General features: G+C 40.7%; 1 protein-coding gene across 50 annotated transcripts in view; it reads right to left on the reverse strand.

Moving 5' to 3' along the window:
• The window catches only part of CLIP1 (CAP-Gly domain containing linker protein 1), a 114251-nt gene that overhangs the window by 63137 nt on the left and 26034 nt on the right, over window positions 1–25080 (reverse strand). For 37 of the 50 annotated variants that reach the window (XM_070629134.1, XM_070629121.1, XM_070629105.1 and 34 more), the window contains 5 exons: window positions 19300–19492; window positions 16639–17210; window positions 6556–6680; window positions 4462–4684; window positions 590–787 (listed from right to left, as the gene is read on the reverse strand). In XM_070629134.1, the coding sequence (XP_070485235.1) occupies window positions 590–787; window positions 4462–4684; window positions 6556–6680; window positions 16639–17210; window positions 19300–19384 (1203 nt within the window). In that variant the 5' untranslated portion in view covers window positions 19385–19492. The remainder of the gene's footprint in view (window positions 1–589; window positions 788–4461; window positions 4685–6555; window positions 6681–16638; window positions 17211–19299; window positions 19493–25080) is intronic. The other 13 variants (XM_070629119.1, XM_070629110.1, XM_070629122.1 and 10 more) reach the window with 1 other exon arrangement.

Below are 25080 nucleotides of genomic sequence, written 5' to 3' on the forward strand. Positions count from 1 at the left end.
CCTCTTTCTGACCCAGATACAGGCCCAAGGATGTCTCCAAAGAGCTATGGCTAAGTGGTACCATTATGGGTTGACATTAACCTAAAACCGTTTCACGTTAAAATGCTTTCTATGATCTTTAATAGGTTATTCTCAGCAGCATTCCTGGAAGCTAGATGATGAAAAATCATGCCATTAAAGTGATAGAGGGCAATATTAAAACAACTGTCATCTTTTTTGAAGCTGAAACTCATACAAAGGATAATCTATAAAACAGGAGTTTTAATCACTGGTCAAGTCCTAGCAAACAAGCTCTCCTAACACAGGCCAAAAGACCCGGACAGAAAGACCAAAACGCAAGGTAGACTCAAGAAGAACAAAACTTCATCTTTATGACAATGCAAACTGGCACCCCTGGTCACAGCTTTCAAACAGCCCGGCAGAGACATTTATACTTATTTCTAGTACTCTCAAAACTAGCTCCCCAGCTCCAAGCACCAGGTACGCCATTCGGCCTCCTCCCTCAATTTAGAAACCATCACCATCTCCGCAACAACATCAGCTTAGAACCCGTCACCATCTCCGCAACAAGGTCAGCGCCAGACTTCACCTGGTCGTGTCCGTCCCGGGCCAGAGCTAGCTCCTGCTCTATTTCCCCCACGTGGCTCGTGGCCTTGGCCACCTCCGCCCTCTCTAGATCCCGTTCAGCCAGCAGCTGCTCAATGTGCTGCTGCTTCTCCTTCAAGGCCTCCTGGAGGGCAGTGGTGCCGGAGATCTTCCTGGCGTAACGGGAGGAGGTTTCAGTCAACTGCAAAGGAAAGTTAAAGAAGTGAAGGATGATGATGCTATCAGGGATGCAAGGAGGGTGCGATGCATGCATGGCAGGCGTCTCCTCAGCAAAGCAAAAGTGCTGCCCTGACTCGCAGGCTTGCCAATTATTAGAAAAGGTTGTTCATCAAGAAAACAAGACAGCATGTGCCTCCTGCTTGTAAATTTCACAAAGAACACATCAATGTAAAGAGTTCACGGAACAATCAGGAAGATGTTTAGAAGGAAATAAGTGGCTCAAATCAAATGTACCCTGAACTCAGTTGACAGGGCCTTGTAAGAATCTTGAAAAATTCCACAGAACCCATTTAACAAGTTTCTCTAAACTCCACTTCGGCCTGAACGTCATTAACAGCTATCTTCTTGTTATGACATTTTGGCCAATCTTTTGATCCTTAGGCTTGAGGCTGAGACTTTTTTCAACTTCTTAAGCTTCTAAATACCACTAAATAACCAAGAAGTCACCCCTTGAGTCACAAACCTTCCTTCAATTGATTAAACAGTTGAATCTTCGTCAGGATTTATTTTCTTCATTTTTCTTTCAAAATGAAGGCAGAGGAGATCTCACTCATGAATCCAGCCTTGAAGACATGAATCCCCATCACCAGAGAGATTTATAAAGATAAGATTAAGAGGAAAACTCCATCTGCCTTCAAAAGTGTGTGTGAGTGGGTGAGTGTGCATGCATGGGCAAGTACACACACAAGAGAGAGGAAGGAAAAGGACACAGGAGGGAGAAAAAAGAGCAGGAAGAGAGATCTGTGGAAAAAGAGAAGTAGAGGAGGGGCAGAGGGAGAAGATAAGGGGATTGGAGAAGGCAGGAGGAAAATGAGAAGCAGGGAGAGAAAGACAGCTTGGGGAAAGCAGAAAGAAGCTTCAGTTGTGTCATCTGTTAATCTTTGCTGTTTCATGTACCCAATTCTTCCATCTTGAGGATAATCGTCACGTAAAAACAGAGAGAAAAGAACCTCTTATTAAATGTTAACAGGTAATTTGGGCAAGTTGAATAATATTCTTCCAAGCTAGGCTCCAGAGGCTGGGAGGTAGTCAAGAAAAGGCCTCCTCCCTTGGTAAGCTGTTGTCCAAGGCCATATCCTTAGCGATGGCTGGCTCTAGATCAAGCAGCCTCGATTTCATCTTCTGCAGTCAAAGCCACATTTGCCGCCTGAATGCTCTTCTCTTCATCAGTCTACCTGAGCCCTCGTTCAGGATGCAGAGTGAGTAAGGATCTGTTATCAGTTAATAGTGAGGCAACCTGATAACTACAAGAGTAAAGGAATCCAATCAAACCCAACGGTCCTTTGCTGTTTCTATTTAGCGAACTTTCTTGAATTATTTAAACATATGAGGGAGGATTCCTGTTTTCTCTTTTAACCACCTGACCTTGACTTCCCAATTTCGTCATATGGTTAAATTATACTTTCTCATACTAACGTTTCTTCCTGAAGACACTAAATCTGAGGTTCCCAAACCCTGAGCAGAGACACCCCAGGGCACTGCAGCAAACACACAGGGCACTGTGGCATATTTTAAAATTTCAAGGGAAACACAGCAACGCCTGGTGGACACCACACAACTACTCGTTTGAGGCAATTCAACCTTAGACTGTACTACATTCCTTTCGATAACATCATGTCTTTCCAAAGCTAGGTTCTGGCTACCGTCATGACAAAAAGCCAGTACTGTGCAAAAATCAAAAGCAGCATAGGAAATGAGGGTAGCTGTGTTCAGTAAGATTCCAACGTTTGACAAGCTGTGCAGCGCCCAAGAGGAGCATACAATCTAATAGTAAGTGATTATGGTCAAGAATGAATAAAAAAATATTCTCTCAATTAATGGGTATCATTTTTTTTCAACCAGCTACTGAATTGTTAGGACAGAAGTATTAATTGTTTGGGCCTAATTACTTAATAAACAAAACTGTTAGCTATTCTTTTGGCCTGGGGCACCATGAAAAAATAACTGAGACACTAAAAGTGCTATGAAACCAGAAAGTTTGGGCACCTTGGTGCTCAATACTTTGAGAAGATCATTTTGCATTAAATAATCTTTAGACTTTTTTGTATACATGAATGGGATTATATTGCTGACATATGTTTCCAGGAAGTCACACTTTCAATTATTCTATATTCTTGGCATATTCTTTTATGGTGATTTTTGAATTAGAAACAATAGCCACCGTATGTAAAGATATTCAAAAGTAAGCTGTTCTACAAGGCAAAGAGACATTCTCTTTTGTCAGTTTTCTTCACTGAATGGGGTGAGCTAAGGGGAAGCAGAACTGGTCTGAAAAGTAAGAGAAGACATTGGGGAGAGCAGGGAGAGATTGGTTATTTTCCAAAGAAATGGACACTCATAATTAAAATGTAATATAAACTACTCAAGAAAGAATTCCCAATCCAGAGCAGACACTTTGTGAAATTGTCCAGGATTAGCGAAGGAGACGATGCCCATATCAGAGTTTGCCGGCCCACTCTGAACCAGGCTTTGTTCAAACGGAGGGGGTTCTTTACCTCCATTTCACTCTTCTTGTCAAGCTTTTCTCATAAAAGTTCATTTGCCATTTTTCTGTTGAAGATGCAGACTTTATTTTCACACACAAAATGAAGAAGTTCAAGCAGGTATTTATTTTACCTGAACTTAAGAGGAAGAAAGACCAGCTGGCTGGCAGAGGAGCACCACCCCCACTCTGAGGAGAGATTCCCCTGACATTCCTGCCCCACGATCACGGAAGAGAAGGCAAAACAAGACCAAGGGCCAGCAGCCTCACTCCCATCATGCCACTTAACGTTCTAACTCTTGTCTGCAGTTCACCATCATAACGCAGAGATCTCCAGTTCAGTTTGGAGTACAATCTTATGCTCTCATTTCAAATTTAAATGGTATTTGCCTCACTTCAAGTAAATAAACTTAAAGGCAGGAGATGATAACTTATTTATTAGCCAAAAAGTCATTGCCTTGACTCTAATAAAACACCACATTAACACACAGAATGAGGCATTGCCTATTTTATTTTAATCCTGGTGATTCTATTTTTACTGATCTAAATGAGAGCAGAGAAAGAGGAAGAGGGAGCGGGAGGATGAGATGAAGAGAGGAGACAAAACAAAACACGGCTTTTCCTAGCATCCTTTCAAGTTCTATAAGTTCCGCTCTGTGTCCTCTGGCCCAAGTCAGGAACACTCCACACATTAACTGCTTTCATTGGATTAGACTGTATTCACGTAATACTAGAATTCTGAGAACACGGCTTTTCTCAAAATACTCTAGTTCCTAAAATTGTCTGAAGTCAAAGATAAAGAGACCTACATCCTTGAGGAAAAGGATCCCTCCAATCTTCCTGTCACCCTTGTGCTCAAAATAATTTCAGAGAAAAGACATCATCCCATATGTTAGATGAAAAAACAGTAGTTACTACGGACTCACCAAGAACTGGTACAACTTAAAGCCTTAAGAATCTAAAAAGGGCTGTTAAAAACTCTTTATTTCAAAACTTGTATTCTTGCTGGAGTTTTATCTTGTGAAACTTGTAACGACTTTCACAGGCTACAACCCACATTTAGAACAAGGGCAAGGAGAGACTCAATATTTCCTAAAGCAAAGCAGGTGCCCTGACAGCCGCAGTGATCACGCAGTAAGAACAGGGAGGCTTACTAATCCTGTCCGGCTGGGCTTGCTGCTCACGGAGGAGGCCACCGAGCTCACGGAGCTGAGAGAGGAGGCGGACGGGCTGCGCTTCAGGCTGGCAGGCGTGGTTGCCATCACTCGCCTCACGGCAGCGGCCTTGGCTTTGGCTGGTGTAGTGGAAGGGAAGCCAATCTTGGTCACTTTGTGGACAGGAGCAAACAAGCCATATTTGGGTTGACACTGAAAATACCTTTAGAGAACAACAATAAGAACAGTAACAAAAAACAACTTAATTACAAGAAATCACAATTACAACTAAAATGCTCTCCTAACTCCTAACTCATGACTGGTTTACTGTGAATTCTACCAATAAGCTGGGGTGATACCCAGTGTGAAGCATTTACGTGTATCTAGGCTGATAAGTAACCTCAATAATGTTTTAGAAAACATGCTAATAAATAACAATGATAGAGAGAGATGGAATTATTCATCTGTTACTAAGGTTCTATGCAAAAGGAATAAATATTTCTACCATCTGATAAACATACATAAAGGAGACCTTAGTAATATAGTGATCCCACTTCATAAAACCATGCCAAACAAAGGGAAAAAGAAATCAAACAAGCACCTAACTCTGGCAGATTCACTAAAGTAAAGGTGGAGAAATCTCAACCAGTACAGTCAGTTCTCAGACTGACACTGGAGACCATACGACTCTAGAGAATTACAATGTCTTAATATCAAGAAGGACGGCTTCATAACTGTTGCAGCACCAAGAGGTTTTATCTCCTCAAGGCATTATCATTGTATTGGGTAGATAAAGCCCATATGCTTACAATGAATTTGGATACTCTTTTTTTTTTTAATTGAGTTAATGATAGGTTACAATCTTGTGAAATTTCAGTTGTACATTAATGTTTGTCATTCGTGTTGCAGGGGCACCACTTCACCCTTTGTGCCCACCCCCCACCCCACCTTTCCCCTGGTATCCACTAAACTGTTCTTAGTCCATAATTTTAAATTCCTCATATGAGTGGAGTCATACACAGATTATCCTTCTCTCGCTGGCTTATTTCACTTAACATAATTCCCTCAAGGTCCATCCATGTTATTGCAAATGGAATGATTTTGTTCTGTTTTATAGCTGAGTAGTATTCCATTGTATATATGTACCACATCTTCTTTATCCTGAATCTGGATACATTTTATAAGTAAAATGTTAATGACAACACTTTATACTACTAATAATGCATCATATACCGTACCTATGCCCAGTCTTCAAAATATTTTGAAAAGAAAGTGTGGGAAATTTCTCTTGCATTCATTTGTACATTTAATTTCCACCCATCTTATCTCTGGGAGGTGAGAGTGGGGTTATCCTCACAATGGAAGAGGTCTGCCTGCTATCTGTTCTCTTGCCACAGGACAGAATTCTTGTCATCAGATACGAAGACATGTTTTACGTTCTTTGCCTAACAAAGGTAACTTCCTTCTCTTCACTCCCCGACCCCCAACACCCAGAAACTCATTCAGAGGTTGAGTGCTATCAAAAAGGAGAGGAGCCAAAAGGATGACATATTTCCTTTCTATTTTGAAAAATAAATTGAGAATACTATATATGATACTATAATGGTGGATACATTTCATTATACATTTATCAAAACCCACAGAATGTACACCACCAAGTGTGAACTTGGACTTTGGCTGATTATGATATGCCAATGTAGGTTCATCAGTTGCAACAAATGTTCCATTAGGTGCAGGATGTTGAAAAGGGAGAAGCTGTGCATGTGTGGGGCAGGGGGTGTACAGGAACTCTCTGAACCTTCCTCTCAATTTTGCTTTGAACCTAAAACTGCTCTAAAAATAATAATAATAATAAAGTCTTAAATAAACTGAATGCCTATTCAGAATCTACTCAGACGCGTTACACATATTACTAAGAGACAGTCAAAAGAACAACTCCAGTTCTAGTGGAGGAAAACAATCAGTAGAGTCGTCTTAGGAAATAGAAGTGCAGCTCTTCAAAACACTCACTTCCGTTTTATTACACACAATTGGTGAGATGTGCTGAGCACCTTTACATGCAAGAGGGAGACAAGATTCCAATTCCAAACAAACCTGGTTCCAGCCACAGCCCCGTCATTCTTCCCAAGAGGCTCGTCTAATTCCACACCACACCATTCCCCCTTGGCAAAGTCTGTCTCCCCAAGAAACCGGACTACACCAGCCTTAGTGCCACCAACCTGGAAGAAGAGAATGTGCAAATGACGAGATGAACATATTTCCATAGCTTAATCCTTTGCTGCTGCAACCAAGAACTAAGTACTGTGCTCCATCACTTCTATCAGCACCTCTTCTCTCCGCCTTCTCTTCAACTCTCTGAAGACTTCTCTCCAAAGACAGGCAAACTTTACCTGGGTGACTTATATTACCAGAGTAATTTGATACCTAATATAGTCCAATAATGAAATAGTCTATGTAATATGGAGTAATTAAGACTGTCCATCAAATTAATTATTCCCTTCCTTAGAAAAATACTTTATAAAAATACTCCAGAGGGATTTTCCTGCTTCAAAATAAATGTCTGCCACAAAAATAAAACCCCTACATCATTAAAGGAACACAAAATTCATCCGTAGTCCCTACACTGTAACAATTGCTGTGTTTATTCTCTCATGTAAAGGAAGCAGTAACATATACATATTATCACATTTTACTTTACATGAACTGTTCAAAACTGTGAGTCTTTTTAAACGTTTGACTCTTTGTCCCATCTATTGTTTAAATAATAGCTAAACATTAATTATGTCCACAATTATCCCACCAGCATTTATTAATTATTCCTTCCTTTGCCTTAATTTTTCTATTTCAAATACTCATTACATCACATTCTCTGTCACGTGCACATGAGAACACACAGATGCGTCTGAGTCTTTCCACAGGTTCCAGTTCAGTCTCTGCCCTCCTGCCACGGCATTTCAATTACTGCAACTTCACAATCTCTACCATATTTGCTACTGCTCATTTTCCTTACTACTCTACTTCTTTGGAATACTCTTCGATTTTCTTACTTTTTTCTAAGCTTCTTTTGTCTTACTTTTGGTTTTTTTACATCCCCAATTTTAAAAGAGGTGGATCACTGCAGGAAATTAAGACCATTACAAGCAAAAAATAAAGGTAATACCTGTATTCTCAACACCCAGACACAGTCACTGCTGGCTGTTTAGTATTCCACAGTATAGATGAGTCACAATGTGCACCTGACTCATTTTTCATTTGGGATGTTCACCTTTTCCTTACTGATTAAAAAAAAACCCTCTTTATACGTAATGAATTGAAATTAATTCTTGAATAATCAATACATTCTCATGGTTCAAAAATTTTAAATATAAATATGTATCGAAGAAAGACTCTCCCTTATTAAACTCTTGTCCCCTATCTGCCCTACTCCCACCATCACAGGTGTAACCACTATTATTGATCTACAGTGTGTCCTGCCTCCCAGCATTCCCATAGGCATACAAAAGCAAGGGCTAATTTGGCTTTTTATTCCTCCCTGTTGTTTTCACACTAAAGCCAGTGTACTACATGCACTGCTCTGTGCTTCGCTTTGTTCCATATCAAGACATGGAGAGCTTCCTTCTTTGCATTTACAAGTGCATGTCACTCCACTGTATGGATGCACCCAGTTTATTAAATCAGCCCCTACTCATAGACATTTAGGTTAAGTAGGTTTATTTGTTTAACCAATTTAAAAATCATTTTGGCTAATTCTTAAAAATGTACAATGGGATTGCGTTAAACTTAGATTACCTTGGGAAGGTAATTAATCTTATTGATCTTTATAAGGAACTAGTTTTTAAGTTTTTCCCCTTTTGTTTGTGATGTTCTCTATTTAATTTAATTCACTTTTTATCTTTACTATTTCCTTTTTGTTACTTTTGGTTTATTGTTCTTTCCCTCCTAATTTCTTAAAACCAATACTAAGTTCATCCTTTGTCTTGTTTTTTATTTATTTATTTATTTAATTAATTTTTTTGAGGAAGATTAGCCCTGAGCTAACATCTGCCACCAATCCTCCTCTTTTTGCTGAGGAAGACTGGCCCTGAGCTAACATCCATGCCCATGTTCCTCTACTTTATATGTGGGACGCCTACCACAGCATGGCTTGCCAAGCGGTGCCATGTCCGCATCCGGGATCCAAACTGGCAAACCCCGGGCTGCCAAAGCAGAATGTGCGAACTTAACTGCTGCGCCACTGGGCTGGCCCCATGTCTTGCTTTTTCATACTCAAGATATTTGTTTCTTTTTTTTTTTTGAAGATTTTATTTTTCCTTTTTCTCCCCAAAGCCCCCCGATGCATAGTTGATATTTTTACTTGTGAGTCCTTCTAGTCGTGCTATGTGGGACGCCACCTCAACATGGCCTGATGAGCGGTGCCATGTCTGCACCAGGATCTGAACCAGCGAAACCCTGGGCCACCAAAGTGGAGCATGTGAACTTAACCACTTGGCCACGGGGCCGACCCCAGATATTTGTTTCTAATTTTTCCCTGAATACCACTTTCCTTGAGTTTGGGATGACACATTTTTTCCTTAGCTTTGTTTAACTCTTTGGTAAGATGGAAAACTTTAAAGCCTCAAAGCTATCTACATTTTCTCTAAAAGAGAAACTTCTTGTGAAACTGATTTAAGGACCTAAAGGAGTTATGGTTTAAGATACTCTAGACAGGGAGGGCATGTAGGGAGTGACAGAGGGCAGGCAGCACCAGGACATTCCAGAAACATCCTGGTGTCATGACAGGCATCACTGAGGAAAGACAGAGCTGGAGGTTGGAGAAAACTCCATGGCAGCAAGTCTCTTGTGTCCAGCACTTCAACACGCAATGCCCAGCAGAGAAGGGTAGGCACTTGACACAGATTTGCTGCATAAATGAAAGGTGACCTTCTCCATTGGGACCTACATAGAAACGGCCCCTTTTCCATGTAAACCAACTAAAGGAAAAAGATATCCCATGGCTGAGGGTGAATTTGATGTCTCAGAAGCAGGCAAAGAAGAAATATGCTAACACAGAGCATGAGCTCTCAAGCTGGACACATTCAAATGCCATCTCTGTCTATTAACTAGGCAAGTTGCTTAATTTCTAAATCTCAGCTTCCTCATAAGTAACACGGGGATAATTATATGACTTCTGTGAGGATTAAATAAAATAATCCACACAAAATTGCTCAGCGCAGTGTCCAACAGCGTAAGAGTATGTGTTAGTTTGCCCACACTAACAAGAGTACTAGTTCTAGATCTGGCACATTTGACTTTTTAACGCTCTTACTGGTATTCACAGAATCTACAAATAGTTGTCTATATACAATTGGCTCAGTCTTCTCCATCCTCCTACACCACAGCATTCAGAGCAGCAGTCTAACCAACATGATCCGAGCAAAACACAGTACATTAGTTGAAGATGATGCAATCTCTGAAGATCTGTTGAATTCTTTGGGGGTGAGCCTAAGTTACTGTCATGACAATTGTTTTTCCAAGAAGCGTCTAACAGGCTGTGGTCAGGAAATTCTCCAAGCAAACCACAGGCTTCATTCAGGTCAGAAGCCTTATAAAAAATTACCACGAATAACTGATTAGCAACTATTTCTCTAAATGCAGGTAACAGACATTTACCCTGAAAAAAATACCATGCCACAAAGTTTGTTTGAAATGCATGATTACTAGTTCCTAGAATGGCCAGTTTTCTTATACTTCTTCTCCCACCAAACGTGGAATTGTTGACTCATGTAACAGACAATATGCTTTCCTTTCCCTTCTAAAAGATCATTAGTAATTATTCAAAATATCTTCAACAGAGACAGAAAGTCACAGGAAGTCCTAAAATCACTCAAATGCTTTTCTGCTTATTTCACAGTTCACTTAAACACTTCTCACGTGTTCCAGAGAATCTTAATATGTACATTTACAATAAGTAGAAGCCACAATTTTCAAATCTATGTTTTAAGGGCAGATATCAAGATTATGAAAGAAAAAAATTTTCAACATTGAACCAGAAATATAGATTCCTATGGCAAACACAAATTACTACCATTAATTTTCTTTACTCTCAGAAAACAAGCATATAACTCCTAACACTGTGGTCAACCTAAGTCAAAATTAGAAGTTAATCTAAACTAGAAACTCAACTAAAGGAAAATCCAGCCATGTTCATGCTTTAGCAAATCTCAGATTTTTAAATTCTCATTCATTCATTCAATATATATTTCTTGAGTGCTTGGGCCCTTAGGACACAAAGATAAACAGAACACAGTGTTGGCCACTGACGGAAAGAGAAATTCAAATAATTCCAGTAAAAAGTGATAAGTACTTTAAGAGGTTTCTAAAAAATGCTGTGGGAACAGAAACATATATTCTTCTTTTAAACTCTTGTGAAAAATAGGAACACTGATAAATTCTGCTGGACTCATGAATGGGTCCACAAACAGGAAACAGGAAACATTTAACCCTCTCTGAACTCTCCCATCTATTCATTATCAAGTCCCAAACAAGCCATTTAATCTCACCATGCCTTGCTTTATAAAACCATAAAACGTCCAATGAGTGGTAATAATGGATTATTTCACAGGAATTTTGAGAGCAATTAAATTTTTTGGGGTGGCTTCTTTATAGTATCATTTTGAGTCTCCAAATCTATAATATACAGTGGTAAGTAAACCCCCTTAAAAAACTAATATGACAAGAGCAGATGACGTATAACAGATATTCTCCCCTAACTTTAACTCTCCCCAGAACAAACAGGTAAACAAAAGATGACAATTATGAAGACACTGGTTAAAAGATTAAAAAAAGTTATGCTTAACTTGGACTTTAACTCTTGAAACTAATTTTGCCTTCTGAAAAACATATTAACTCCTTCAGGATCCAGTACCCCAAGAATACCGAGAAATAAGAAAAAAAAAAAAGGGAAAGGGTTAATCTGTTACCTCAGAGAGTGGGCACAGAATTGCTTAATATAAGACTGCAAGCACCAAATATTTGACATTTTAAACTATGAGCATGAATTCCTTTTAAAAAAAATTTCACCTAATTAAATAAATAAATAAAACTGGATAAGATGAGGCATGTCTATAAAATGAAATATATTCAGTCATTAAAAAAAAAGGAAATATAACATGCTGAATCTCAAAACATTAGGCTAAGTGAAAGAAGACAGACATTAAAAACTACATGTTGGGGTCACCTCGTGGCCAAGTTCATGCGCTCAGCTTCGGCGGCCCAGGGTTTCGCCGGTCCAGATCCTGGGTGCGGACATGGCACTGCTCATCAGGCCATGCTGAGGTGGTGTCCCACATAGCACAATCAGAGGCACAACTAGAATATACAACTATGTACTGGGGGGGGGGGCAGTTTGGGGAGAAGAAGAAGAAAAAAGAAAAAAGGAAGACTGGCAACAGATGTCAGCTCAGGTGCCAATCTTTAAATAAAAAATTATTTGCCCAAACTCCTCAAAACACCAATGAAACAAAAAAAGCAAACAAAACTCAGTATTTTCTACAGTTACGGTTTTCAAAGTAGGCAGTTCAGGCAAACATATTTCCAGGGTTCCACAAATACTTCATTTTAAAAAATAGATTTTAACTGTTTAAACATTTAACACAAAACCAAGAAACATCTACCCCTACTAGCCCTGGGGTTGATAAAGTGCAGAATATTTAATCACCAGAGTCAGTTTCTTATGTGGCACTAAGATCAAAAAGTACTCCACGTAACCAAAATGATATTAGCGAAGTCTGCTTTTCTAATCTACATAAGATCATAAACTACAAAGAGTCTCAGGCTCAACATATTTTTGCAAGGATGTTTAAAGAATTCACAAATGCAGTATTAAAAGTTAGAAGACGTGATGTACTAACAGGCATTTCAACAGACTCAGGCCCGGGCAGTGGTCAGACCTTCCTCGCCCCAAGCCCCAAAGCAGGATAGAGTGAGCTGCCTCTTCCCCCCCAGAAACTCGCAAGCCCCAGGGGCCTCCGCACAGTTCTCAAGGCTGGAGAGATACCAGCTTTGATACCTCTGGGTTAAGACACAGGCTTAGGTTTGCAAAATGAACCCTCATTTCACACTAATCAGCAAGTGCCCAGTTACTGAGCCCTGTAGAAAACTCTCCAGCAGTGTGAAAACAAAACCGCTGCTATAGGCAGACAGGGCACCACGAAGGGTTTTATGCAGGGGAACAGCATAATCAGATGTACAACTTAAATGGACAACAGTGTGGAAGTCCAGGCAAAGGTGATGATGGCTTAATTCAAGGCCGCGCAGGTCCACAGGACTGGAGGAAGATGGAGAGTGACGCCAAAGACATGAAATGCGACGGGTGGGTGGATTATTTCATGCATTCCCACACCTCAAAAGTAGACATGCGAAAAGCACACTTAGGATTCCACCCTCTCACAACTGAAAGCAGTGAGCAGGAAGAGGAGCATCAACATTGACTACGAACTGCTAAGATCTGACTACTGAATCTGGCTGTGCACAAATAGCAGGAAGCTGCCAAGTCCAGCTTCCCATTAGTAGTGCAAGGTTCTCTGCATTTCCTTCCCGGCAATCCTACAAGGCTATGCTGAGTCAGATTTAAGGCTTGTGGAAACTGCAAATGAAAAAAAATCCAAACTAAAATCAGAAAAAATAATTCAAATCTGCAGCGATCCTCACTGCAAAGGAATTAGGCTAAGTAAAACCTACCAGCTGGAAAAGATCTCCACATTCAGCTGAGGCCTCCAGAAAGAGTTTTTAACCTAATGTGAACATCTGGAGTCTTCTCAACTTTGGGCCGTACAAAATGACAGATCCTTCTACTAGTAACTACTGTATCAGCAATCAAGGTAAGGAGAGGCCATGGTAAAGAACAGCTTCCTCAGAGCACCCCCCACCCAAAGAGAATCCAAGAAACTCCTTCAGCCAGATGATACACAAACGCCAAATGTAAGTGCAGCGTCGCAACCAGACTCATAGATTCGGGGGTTCTAAGTCACTGGTAGGAGGATCTAGAAAAATAGAAGAAATCAAATTTTTAGAAAGAGCATACTTGTACACTGTTTGTGGGAACAAAAAAATGGCTTTTTTGCTTTTAATTTGGCAATATCTATTACAATTTTAAATATTTATATACTCTTTGACTCAGAAATTTCATTTGTAGGGAAAAGGATGGAAACAAGCTAAATGTCTATGATTAGATTAGGTACTGAACTTCCAAACAGTGTGATACCAAATAGCAGCTTATTATTTTCATGGATAGTTGTATTTACTAGCACAGAAATGCCCCAAATCTATCAAAGTATATTGTGAAATGGTGTATATATAATATGACCCCACTATGTGTGTTTTAAGTTTACACGTTATTGAGAAATCTCACAAACATAACGTTGAACAAATGAAGAAAGACACAAAAAAATACATACTGGATGAATTGTACTTATTTAAGGTTCAAACACAAGCAAAATAAATCTTATGCATAGAGATATTTTTAAATTATCAGGCAGACTTTTTTTTTTCCAGTATCCAGAAGACTTACAGATTTACAGTATAAGATTCTCAGTGTAAGATCCCTGGGAGCAGCTCATAGAAAGAGAAAGCTTGTCACTTAAAAATAAAAGGCTAGGGGCTGGCCCAGTGGCGCAGCAGTTAAGTGCACACGTTTCGCTTCGGCGGCCCAGGGTTCGCCGGTTCAGATCCCAGGTGCAGACATGGCACCGCTTGGCAAGCCATGCTGTGGTAGGTATCCCACATATAAAGTAGAGGAAGACGGGCACGGTGTTAGCTCAGGGCCAGTCTTCCTCAGCAAAAAAAGCAGAGGATTGGCGGCAGATGTTAGCTCAGGGCTAAACTTCCTCAAAAATAAATAAATAAAAGGCTAAAAAGTCTCCTTCTCATATATGGTCATAAGCTAAGAATTCATCATACAGCTTACAATTCAGACACAGAGACAACCATGTTGAAACAGAACAGCTAGGTTTCTCAGACATCACATCCTTGAAGTCCCAAATATACCCAAAAACGCAGCAAGACCATCTCAAAAACATTCAAGAGTGATTAGTTACCCCAGGGATTCCTAGTCTGGAAAGAGGTATGTCTCTGAAAGTCAAGTGACCACAGCAACAACCCAAAGAAGCTCATCACATAGGACAGACCAAAGCAATCTTCAACTAGTAAGATCCATGTCATATTGATGAGGACAAATGGCGACAAAGAAGCCAGAGAGAGAGATGCGAAGGACACAACTGGGTTTGTTATAAGCAACTCTGACTCACCGTCCTCAAGGATCCAGATATTACCAAAATCAGCACAGCTCACAGTACAGCTGATTCATCCCAATGGTGACTAGAAGCATAGGTGGGGGGAGAGGTGACGAGGGGAAGCCTCTCCAAGCCCTGACTGCCTTCCTCAAGACATCAGTGCCTGACACCTGCATATCTCAGGAGCTCCTATCTTTGGATCTTACAGAGATCAATGGCTGAACATCACACCTAATGCAGAAACCCCCTTTCCTGCTCTTCCTGCCATCAGAGGAAGAACTGAAGTAATATAGGGCAAGGTGCATGGAGAAGGCAGGCTGAACTCTGCCCTCTCTGCACGAGTTCAGCACGGCAGGAACCATGAGGGCACTGTGGGGGTGCTGGGAAAATTCTAGACCAATCCTCACATAACAAGGATCTAATGATCTTACTTCCCTTAGGATTTTACATTTCTAAATCTAATTTCCTTAATAAATTAATTTTGAAGTAAACGTCTTAAATTTCTAAGTCAAAGATTTCTATTAAACAGAGCAGCATGTTAAAGCAGAAACAACAGAAACTGAGAACAAGAAGACAGTGATAAATGTACACATAGCTATATGGCCTGAGGCAAAAAAAACCTTTGTTGCGGGGCCGTGGCCAAGTTGTTAAGTTCACGGGCTCTGCTTCAGTGGCCCAGGGCTTCACCAGTTCGAATCCTGGGCGCAGCCACAGCACCACTCATCAAGCCATGCTGAGGCGGCATCCCACATGCCACAACTAGAAGGACCCACAACTAAAAATACACAACTATGTACCGGGGGGCTTTGGGAGAAAAATTAAATCTTAAAAAAAAAAAACAAAAAACCTTTGTTGCAACAAAAGAGCAGTTGTGCCAAATTCAAAATTGGTATAGCACGTGAGTATTAGCTAAACAAACAAGATATAAATTAAGCGGCATAGTCCTGAAATGCTGTCTGAAGAATGCTCTGAAAGCAAAGTTCTGAAGCATCAAACTTTGAAATTCATGATTATTGTAGTTGGAGAGAACCTACTGACCTTGAAACTAAGGGATCCAGCAGGAAGCCCTTGAAAGTAACAGGCATTCAAGGGCTCCCACAGTTATGTGCAGCCTCCTGGATTCATGATGCTACGAGACTGCAGACAGAAATCCCAAGCTCTAGCTCTAAAACCTGCATGAACTCACTATAGTGACTGCAGGTAGTCACTGCATTTCTCTGGGCTAAAGCTTCTTTATCTGTAAGATAACAAAATCATACAGAATACTTCCAAATGTAAAATCATACTCTCGATCATCAGCTCTACACAACAGGCTCTCAAGTAAAAATACCTAAATTTAAACTGCAGATACACCACTCTTCAGGTTGCAAAACTTGGACAAGTGACCACTTTCGAGAGCCTCCATTTCCGTATCAGTTCTACGGGGGTTTCTCCGTAACACTGTTGACACATTAAATAAGACACATGGTACACTCTTAGGACCAACAGCTACTCTGTTTTCCTATTATATTACTGGAAGCCACCAGGTCCAAGGGAATTTTACAGCTGTTGAACAGATAGAAGGAAACTGAAAGAGCACAGGGTTAAAGATTTCTGACAAACTTCATGCCTTGAACTGAACTGTCTAAAGTGCTGAAAGAGTGAAATAGTAAAGCTTTAAATTTTCATCAATGAGAAAAATTGCTACCATTGCAAACCTCTGTTCATACCATGTTCAAACTACATAGCCAGTTTCTACTTTATTCCATGTTTACACATACACTGAGCAACTAGAAAAACTGATTAATTTCTCTATAAATGAGTGGTCATCTCTCCAGAACAGACTCTGAGCCTGCATGTATTTGAATCACTCATCAGTGATTATATCTCAGAGTTCAACATAATGACCTTAGAAGGTTTCTGGACTCACCAGTACTCTGTCTCCAATTTTGAGCTCTCTTTCTCCTTTCTTGATTGAGCCAGCCTCCGAAAGGTTGGAGATAGATTCACTGGCAGTTTTCGTAAGGTTGCTGATCTGAGATGTAGCTGAAGGTTCCTTTGGTGCTGGCTGGGATGATTTATGGGGAATATTTGAGGGCGTGGCTGAGGTGGAGGACATCATGCTGGCTGCAGAAGTGGACAAAGGCGAAGTTGCTCTGGAAGCATGAGTTGTCTGCAGGCCGTTAGCTTCATCTTCTGCCTGCACCTTCCTTGTCAACTTTGAAGGTCGGGTGAATATGCCCTTTAAAGGCTCACACTGGAAATACCGAACTCCTGCCACTGAACCATCATTCTTGCCTATGGGTTCATCTAAAACAATCCCGGCCCACTGGCCTGGTGCAAACTGGGTTTCTCCCAGAAACTGGATAAACCCAGGCTTATTTCCATTGACCCAAACTCGCTCCCCAACTCGAAAGTCATCCACGAACTCTTCTTGTGTCTCAGAAGATGGACTGCTGGATGCTTTTTCACTGGATATTACTTTTTCTACTGGAGCTGCAACTGAAAACAGAAGCAAGGATCAGAAGAGACTCCATTTCACATTTAAGCAGCTAACACCTAACTTAAAACAAAATAAACCAGAGAAAGCCAAAAACAACAGGAACAGCCACGACTCCTCGAGAGACGTTCTGTTTTTCCTTCTTCTTTCTTCTCTTTTTCTTTAGCAAGGAGGCAAAAAGTATTTGATCCATCACTACCATTTTCAATGCTGTTGAAACTCCATGAGCTGGTGAGATTTAATTCTTATTTGCAGTTAAGATTGGAAGAAGTCAAAATGAAAAAAACTAGTCCTTTTCTCAGAGTTTCTAATATAAGTCTGATTTCATTCTTTACTCCACCCCTGACCCTGCACATCATGAGCAAATACCCATTCAGATCCACTGAGATGGGCTCTATTGCCACATTTGAGTGGTCAATAAAAGCTGACAAGACCTGGACCATCTAACCACAGATTCACAATTAGGCTTGATGGAAGAGGGGATTCAGTGCTGCAGGCCCTACCATCAGCATCCTAAGACTACCAAATAAACCCTGTTCCTTTGCCAGCAGAAATGGAAATCACAGCAAGGAAAAAAAGATAGCATCTGGTCAAACTCCCTGTTAAGGTAAGACGACTTTGTGCAATCTCTACTCTATGGTAAAGACAGAGTTAAATTTTGCCAGAAATGTGATATTTACACTGGAAATGCATTCATGCATTCACCCAGAAAGGATGTATTAAACATTTAGTGTGAATTGGCAAAGAAAGCCCACATTCTTAGTTGCTCTACCATTTACTAGACATATCGTGATCTTAGGATGTTACACGACCTCTCTGAGTAGAATTCCTTTATCTGTAAGGGGAAAGTATTATCTATCTTGAGGGTTTTTAAATGAGATAATGTATTTATTCATGCTGCACACATTTTTTGAGCTCCTACCACTCAGGAACTAGTCCCAGGCATTGCTCTTTGTTGGAGACAAAGCAGGACAGCACAGTCCATACCCTTATAGAGCTCAGAGTCTAAAGGTGGGGAGAAAGTCAGTCAAGAGACACACCAGGTGATTTCAGGTGGTCTAAGTGTTGTGGAGGAGACAGTTCCCTTGGGCAGAGCAGTCAGGAAGGGTCTCCTGGAGGAGGTGACACTTGTCCGGCCTAAGGCCTGATCAACAGACAGAGCCAACGATGAAGCAGAGTGGTCTAGCCAGACTAGAGATGGTGCTGAACATCTCTTTACCCCACACAGAAAGGGAAACTGTGGAGTTTCCACGTGTGGAAGTTTTTTTGTTTTGTTTTTAGAAGAAGAGTAAACACTCTGAGAACAAATAATAACCTGCCAAGGACAGGGTCAGCCCATTTGGTTTTTCAGAGTCTGTTCTAACTTTGTACATCTTCTTCACAGGATGCTTTAAGCATGAATTTCTGAAAAACAATCTTTATAAAAGCGCCTCAAATTCCTTGACAATTATTTCCTTTTAAGCATATAAGTTTTAGTATTAATAAGCTGCCTTACTCTTAAAAAAAAATCTAATGTGTGCCAAGTACTGTTGGGGAAGAGATGGAAAACAGATGAGGAATAGGTTGCTGAAGATGATGAAGGGGCTGGGTTCATCTGTAGAATGGGGAAGCGTTCCCTCACGAGTCAGACTTGAACCATGGCACCACCTGCTCCATTGACGCCAATGGCCGACTCTCAGGTCAATTAGTGTCAATAAATTTTTTAAGCCAGACTAGTCTTTTTTTTCTCTACATGTCCCTAAACCCCAAGGAGAAAGGTCCTGATGAGTTCAGGAAAATACATGGGGTAAAAGCTGAAAGAAATACCTTAACACTGTAGGGATCAAATACCGAAGTTACTTAACTTGACAATTATTTTAGGACCTTACACTAAATCAACTAAGTTAAATTAAAAAGATAACCTACAAAAAAGTAAACTCTTCATTGACTAAGACTTCTATATGTAAAAATCTATGTCTTTTAATTAAAACTTTTCCAAATATTTTCAAGAATATGAAGTTTTTTTAAGATGGTCTTTTTAAAGTTTTCAGGTTAAAGTCTTCAAATAGCAGTATAATTTATTTGCTATTAAGGAAAAACACAAAGCACTACCGGCAGCTGGCGTCTTCAAGGTTGTGCTCCCAGGCTTAAGGATCTTGGTAGGGGCCTTAAGCCCACTTGGTTTCAGCAAACTCATTGTCTCAGTTTCTCAGAGCTGTTTTCCTTTGCCTGTTGCCACTATCTTTCCCAAACCATTGATACAACTGTGGGTGTTTCTATGGTGAAGTCAGTCTCTGGGTTAAATCTGCAAATAGAAAAATATAAAAAGAGTTTAGAATCTATAGGAGAAAGAAAGTAGAAACAACAGTTATTATTAAAGTAGCTTTCAGGGCCAGCCCAATGGCCAAGTGGTTAAGTTTGCGCGCTCCGCTTCGGTGGCCCAGGGTGTTTCGCTGGTTCAGATCCTGGGCACAGACATGGCACCACTCATCAGGCCATGCTGAGGCAGCGTCCCACATGCCACAACTAGAAGGACCCACAACTAAAAATATACAACTATGTACTGGGGGGCTTTGGGGAGAAAAAGGAAAAAAATAAATAATAAAAAATAAAAGTAGTTTTCACAGACTAAAATTTCCCTTATATATGATAATAAACCATCTCCACACTGAACCTAGGTACTTAGAAAACTTTACATATTAAAAACAACAGGGGGCCAGCCACATGGCCGAGTAGTTCAAGTTCTGCATGCTCTGCTTTAGTAGCCCAGGTTCGCAGGTTTGGATCCCAGGCACAGACCTCCTCCCCTCATCAGCCATGCTGTGGCAGCATCCCACATACAGAGTAGAGGAAGACTGGCACAGAGGTCAGCTCAGAGCTAATCTTCCTCAAGCAATAAAAAGAGGAAGATTGGCAATGGATGGTAGCTCAGGGCCAATTTCCTCACCAAAAAAACCCAAAATAGAACAAAACATGAAGATGCTGCTCAAATGGATTTAAAAGCAATTTACTATTCTAAAGACAAGTAGCTAAGACTAGCAATCTATTTACTTTTTTTCATAGTATCTAATAACACCAGCTCTGTATAGTGCCTAAAAAACCACACAATCCATAGAAGCGGGTCCAGAAACAATGTGCATCTAACTTAATGGGAGGAAGAGAAAGGAGTTTTCAGTTTCTACTTCATACACTTCTATATTGCTTAAGTTTTATAACCACAAGCCTATATTAACTGTGCATTTTTTTAAATCCACAGAATTATGCAATACTCAATATAAAATCATATAAATGTTAAACTAGAGAAGAGCTCAAACTCCATAAGAAAAAGCCATATCTGGAAAGTGCTGAAAGAAAATTATCTTTGTTTTGTCTACAGAAACACAATAAACTTCTGATTTACTCAAGACCAGGTATGAATCTATAATTTCTGGGCTCAAGCAAAATAGTATCCTGTCATATTCTTTTTAAGTGAGGAGGAAGACCTTGGGATTTTAGCATATGATAAGATATTTCTAGACATAAAAACAGAACAATTCAAAGAGAAAAATGCCATTTACTGACTCTCTCAAATGACTGTGTTTGCATTTTTCTCCACTAGTACAGCCGGCATGGTGAAGCACAGACCTCACTCTCACCCTCTCTGAAGAGCAATGCCAAGCATCAGCAAACGATCTGGCCAGGGTTGACAGAGGAGCCTGCTATGGTCCCTGTAGTGGGTTGATCAGTGGCCTCCCCAAACATATGTCCATCTGGAACCTGCAAATGTGAGAATGTGACCTTATTCGGAAAAAGAGTCTTTGCAGATGTAAATCAGTTAAGGATCTTGAGATGAGATCATCTTGGATTACCTGGGCAGGCCCTAAATCCAATGACAAGTGTCCTTATTAGAAGAGGAGAACACACAGAGGAGAGGTCATGTCAAGATGGAGGCAGAGGCTGCAGTGATGTGTCTAAAGGTGAAACTAGGAGAGAGGATGAGACGGATTCTCTCAGAGCTCCAGAGAGAACCAATCCCACTGGCCTCTTGCTTTTGGGCCTCTGGCCTCCAGAATTGCGAGAGAACAAACTTCTGCTGTTTTAAGCCACCCAGTTTGTGGTAATTCGTTATGGCAGCCCTAGCAAACGAATACAGCCACGTAAGTTTTTCTACTCAAAGATAATCAGACTGAACGGAAACCAAACCAAGACAGTTGCCTCATTATACTCACTCTGCAGGCTCCCCACAGTTCCTAAGAGGGTCCAAGCACCTTTTTTTTTTAAAGGTTTTATTTTTCCTTTTTCTCCCCAAAGCCCCTTGGTACATAGTGGTATATTGTAGTTGTGGGTCCTTCTAGTTGCACCATGTGGGACACCGCCTCAGCATGGCCTTTTGAGCAGTGCCACGTCCGTGCCCAGGATCTGAACCGGCGAAACCCTGGGCCACTGAAGCGGAGCACGTGAACTTAACCACTCGGCCACAGAGCCGGCCCCCAAGCACCTTTTAAACAAGGTGTTTAAAAAAATGCCAAAGGTAAACTGCGTGGTCTAGGGGCAGACTGTGATTAGCAGAGAAAGAACTGCCGTGTACCTGAAGACAGTAGTTGCCAATCCTGACTATTAATATACTGCTGACTACTACCACCATCATTATCACTGCCACGACGGGGGCAGTGGGTGTGGGAGTCTGTGTGCCAGGTCAAGTGGTTCTGATCCAGAGTCAGGTTTGAAACCACTTGCTTTACTGTCAGACCCTCACCATACACAGCCTGTAAGTTGCAAGCAAAATTACTTGCTCTTGCTACTGCCTTAGACAGATAGAAGGGACTGGCTGAGTCCCCTCTAAACTCAGCTGAGAAAAGCTATTTACATGTCCAAAAAGTTTGAGGATGGGGATAGGCTAAGCACAGAAATTACCGTGGGGTCTTGTAATGTCTCGCCTACTCTTCACTCTGCTCCAACACCATAAAGTGACAAGGGTCAGGTAGGTAAGAAGAGAACAGACAGAGGGGGCACAATAGTCCTGGAAAAGCTATTACGAGGGCAAGAAGAGAGGATGAAGTATTTCTTAAAATATTTCACTGCGAATTCTTGGGCTCAGGTCAAGCACTCCTCCCTAAAGAGAAATTTTGAAAACTACCACAATAAGCAACTAGGCAAGCCTCAGCCAGTTTCAAACCTAAGCACACAAAAATCTGACCATCTAAAAGCCTCAGCCTAAGAAACAGAGGCAAGTGCTTATTAGGAACCTAAGAATGGTCACAAACTCAAAATCTATGACTTCTGTTGTCTAATCTTCCTGCTTCAGGCTCTCAGTCCATCTGAGTTACTTGAATCCGAAAGCAGGGAACTGTGACCAAGATTTAATGAAGGAGAAAAGTCTAGTTTGTCTCAGTAAAAGAATTAGGAGAAACAACACCAATGTTGGTTTTCTAAATCTTCCAATTTAAGATTCTTCTTCATGCATTATTAATGAATGGCATGTCAGGCTTGCTCTAAAAAATCAATTCACTGAGAAACAAAAGATCAAAGTCTTGGTCATGGTTACCCACAAAATGTAATGACCAAGAAACAACATTTCTGCATAATGTTTCAAGGTCAGTGAATGTTACGTTGAAACTAATCAATTCCAAAATACATGCAAAAGAAAAAAAAGATGTTCTCGCCTCACTATACACTGAGCATATTTTAATTTTTGATGCTTGTGCTCACGGAATCAAGAGTTTTGGACCTCAAATAAGACAAACTACCCTTCTTCCTCCCCCTTTTCAAAATGTAAGGACCATAACACACAAGGTTATAATTTAGAAATACTTTTTATGCATATTATTATCCCATTTGAGCCTTTCAATACTATGGATTAGCTACAATTATTCTTTGTCCTTAAGCGAAGGAACATCTCAGAAATTAACACGTGTATTTCCTCATCTGTTAAATGACCTGCTGCCTAAAGTCATCTGGCCAAGAAGCAGAAATGCGAATACAAGTGTGACTCCAGAGACCAAGTTCTTTCCACTAAATCTAACATTCAAACTTGGAGAGACCACACACCACAATCCAAAACATTAGTGCTAGTATCACTAAAATGAACTGCATTTGTGCAACACCAAGAGTTCACAAAGCGCAAATACAGAACTGCCTTGAGTCTCAAAATCACTGTGAAGGTAGGTGAATGATTACCATCATGCCCAGTCATGGACTATGAGAAAGGTCTGAGAGGTTAAGTGGCTTTCCCAAGGTCACTCAGTTAAAGAAGTGGTGGCACTTTGGGGAGCCAGTGCTTTGCCTAATAGATGAGCTCTCTGAAGGAAACCTTCCCACAAGATGGTCATTCATTCATTCAACAAATATTTCCTGAGAAACTACTATGCAAAAGATACTTCCATTTTCTTATCACCCAGTGGGGAAACAGGAGGGAGAACCCTCTGGGAGGCTGAGAGAGAGAGTTGAACACACAAAATATCTGTCTTTGAGCAAAGAAACAGGAGCTTATTAGGAAAACATAGTAAGAAAGCCAAGCAGCCCAAAGTATTTGTGAGGTTTGTGGTCACGAATTTAAAGTGAAACCAGCCTCCCCTCATTTTCACTCTGATAACAAGCTTCTGCTCAAGCACAGGTACAAGAAAAGTAGGTAGCAAAGTTCAACCACATCAAAATTTTGGCAATTAAATTAAATGGAAGGGAAAAAGAAGGGAGCTGATGGCAATTTTAAAGGAGTGTTTTAAAGGAGTGATTGAAATGGGCCAGGAATCTGAGATGGGTAAGAAGGGAAGATAGAGCAGGTCTGATGGCGAGAAAGTGGTGAGGCCAAGGGAGGAGAGGCCTCAACAGGATGAAGGACTGCTACAGTGAGGACTCTGGATATTCACACGTGCATACAAATCTCCTAGGATCTGGTTAAGCTGCAGATTCTGACTCAGTAGGGCTGGCGTGGGGCCTCAGATTCTGCTTTCTAACAGTCCCAGGAGTGATTAACGCCGCCATTTTGAGGACATCCCTTTCTTTTAGTAGCAAGGGGTTGACGGATAAGAGGTGGTGGTTAGAGTGAGAAGCGTGAAGGCTCTGACTATGGGGATGGAACTCAGAGGCCTGGGCACTGAAGGGGTTACTGGTAGGACTTTGGGAACCTACAAATAAAGGGAGTGGTAGTGGAGATGTTGATGGCCAGGAGGAAGCAGAAGTTAAAAGGAATGAAGGAAAGAGACTGAGGTCAGTGGATATCAGCCACAGGAAGGATGTCAGGTCATAGAACTTCAGAGGAGCTGGCATTTTTGAAGACCTGAGCAGTACTCTAAAGCATCGAACAATGTTGTCACCTCCACACTCTCCTGGCTCTGTGGTAGAACCTTGAGAGGGCTGCAGGCAAAATAGTGTCTTCAAGGGCCAGCCAAGTTCTAGATAAGGCAAGAAGGGAAGGAGAATGTTCAGAGAAGAGGTTGGTGATACAGAGAGAAGACTGATAATCACCAACTTGAATTGCAGAAGGCAGAGTTAAAGAGTTTGGGAAGACAAGAAGGAGTAAAGAACTGGGCTCAATTAGCAGATGAAACCAGCAGTACAGGGATGAATAGTTAAGTATAAAATTATCTGTCCTATATCATAATTAAGAGGTAGTATACTAAAAAAAGTGCATTTATGAAGCAACCAAAACATAATGAACCTAAAATCTAACAAAAAACAATGCTGTTTTGTAATAATCAGTTATAAAAACCACATTGAAATCCAACATAATGGTAATGTTCAATTTTTTGAGTTGGGCAGGGTGTATACGGGTATTTGTTTCATTGTTCATTATGTACATACAAATTCCTGGGGATCTTGTTAAACGGCAGATTTATATACTGCATACACACACTTATTTCATATGTATAAAAATTATTTAACATGAAAACACACCAAAATGAAGAAAGGTGGTAT

The sequence above is a fragment of the Equus przewalskii genome, chromosome 7 (assembly GCF_037783145.1).
Source record: "Equus przewalskii isolate Varuska chromosome 7, EquPr2, whole genome shotgun sequence".
In the NCBI taxonomy this organism is placed as follows: Eukaryota; Metazoa; Chordata; class Mammalia; order Perissodactyla; family Equidae; genus Equus; species Equus przewalskii.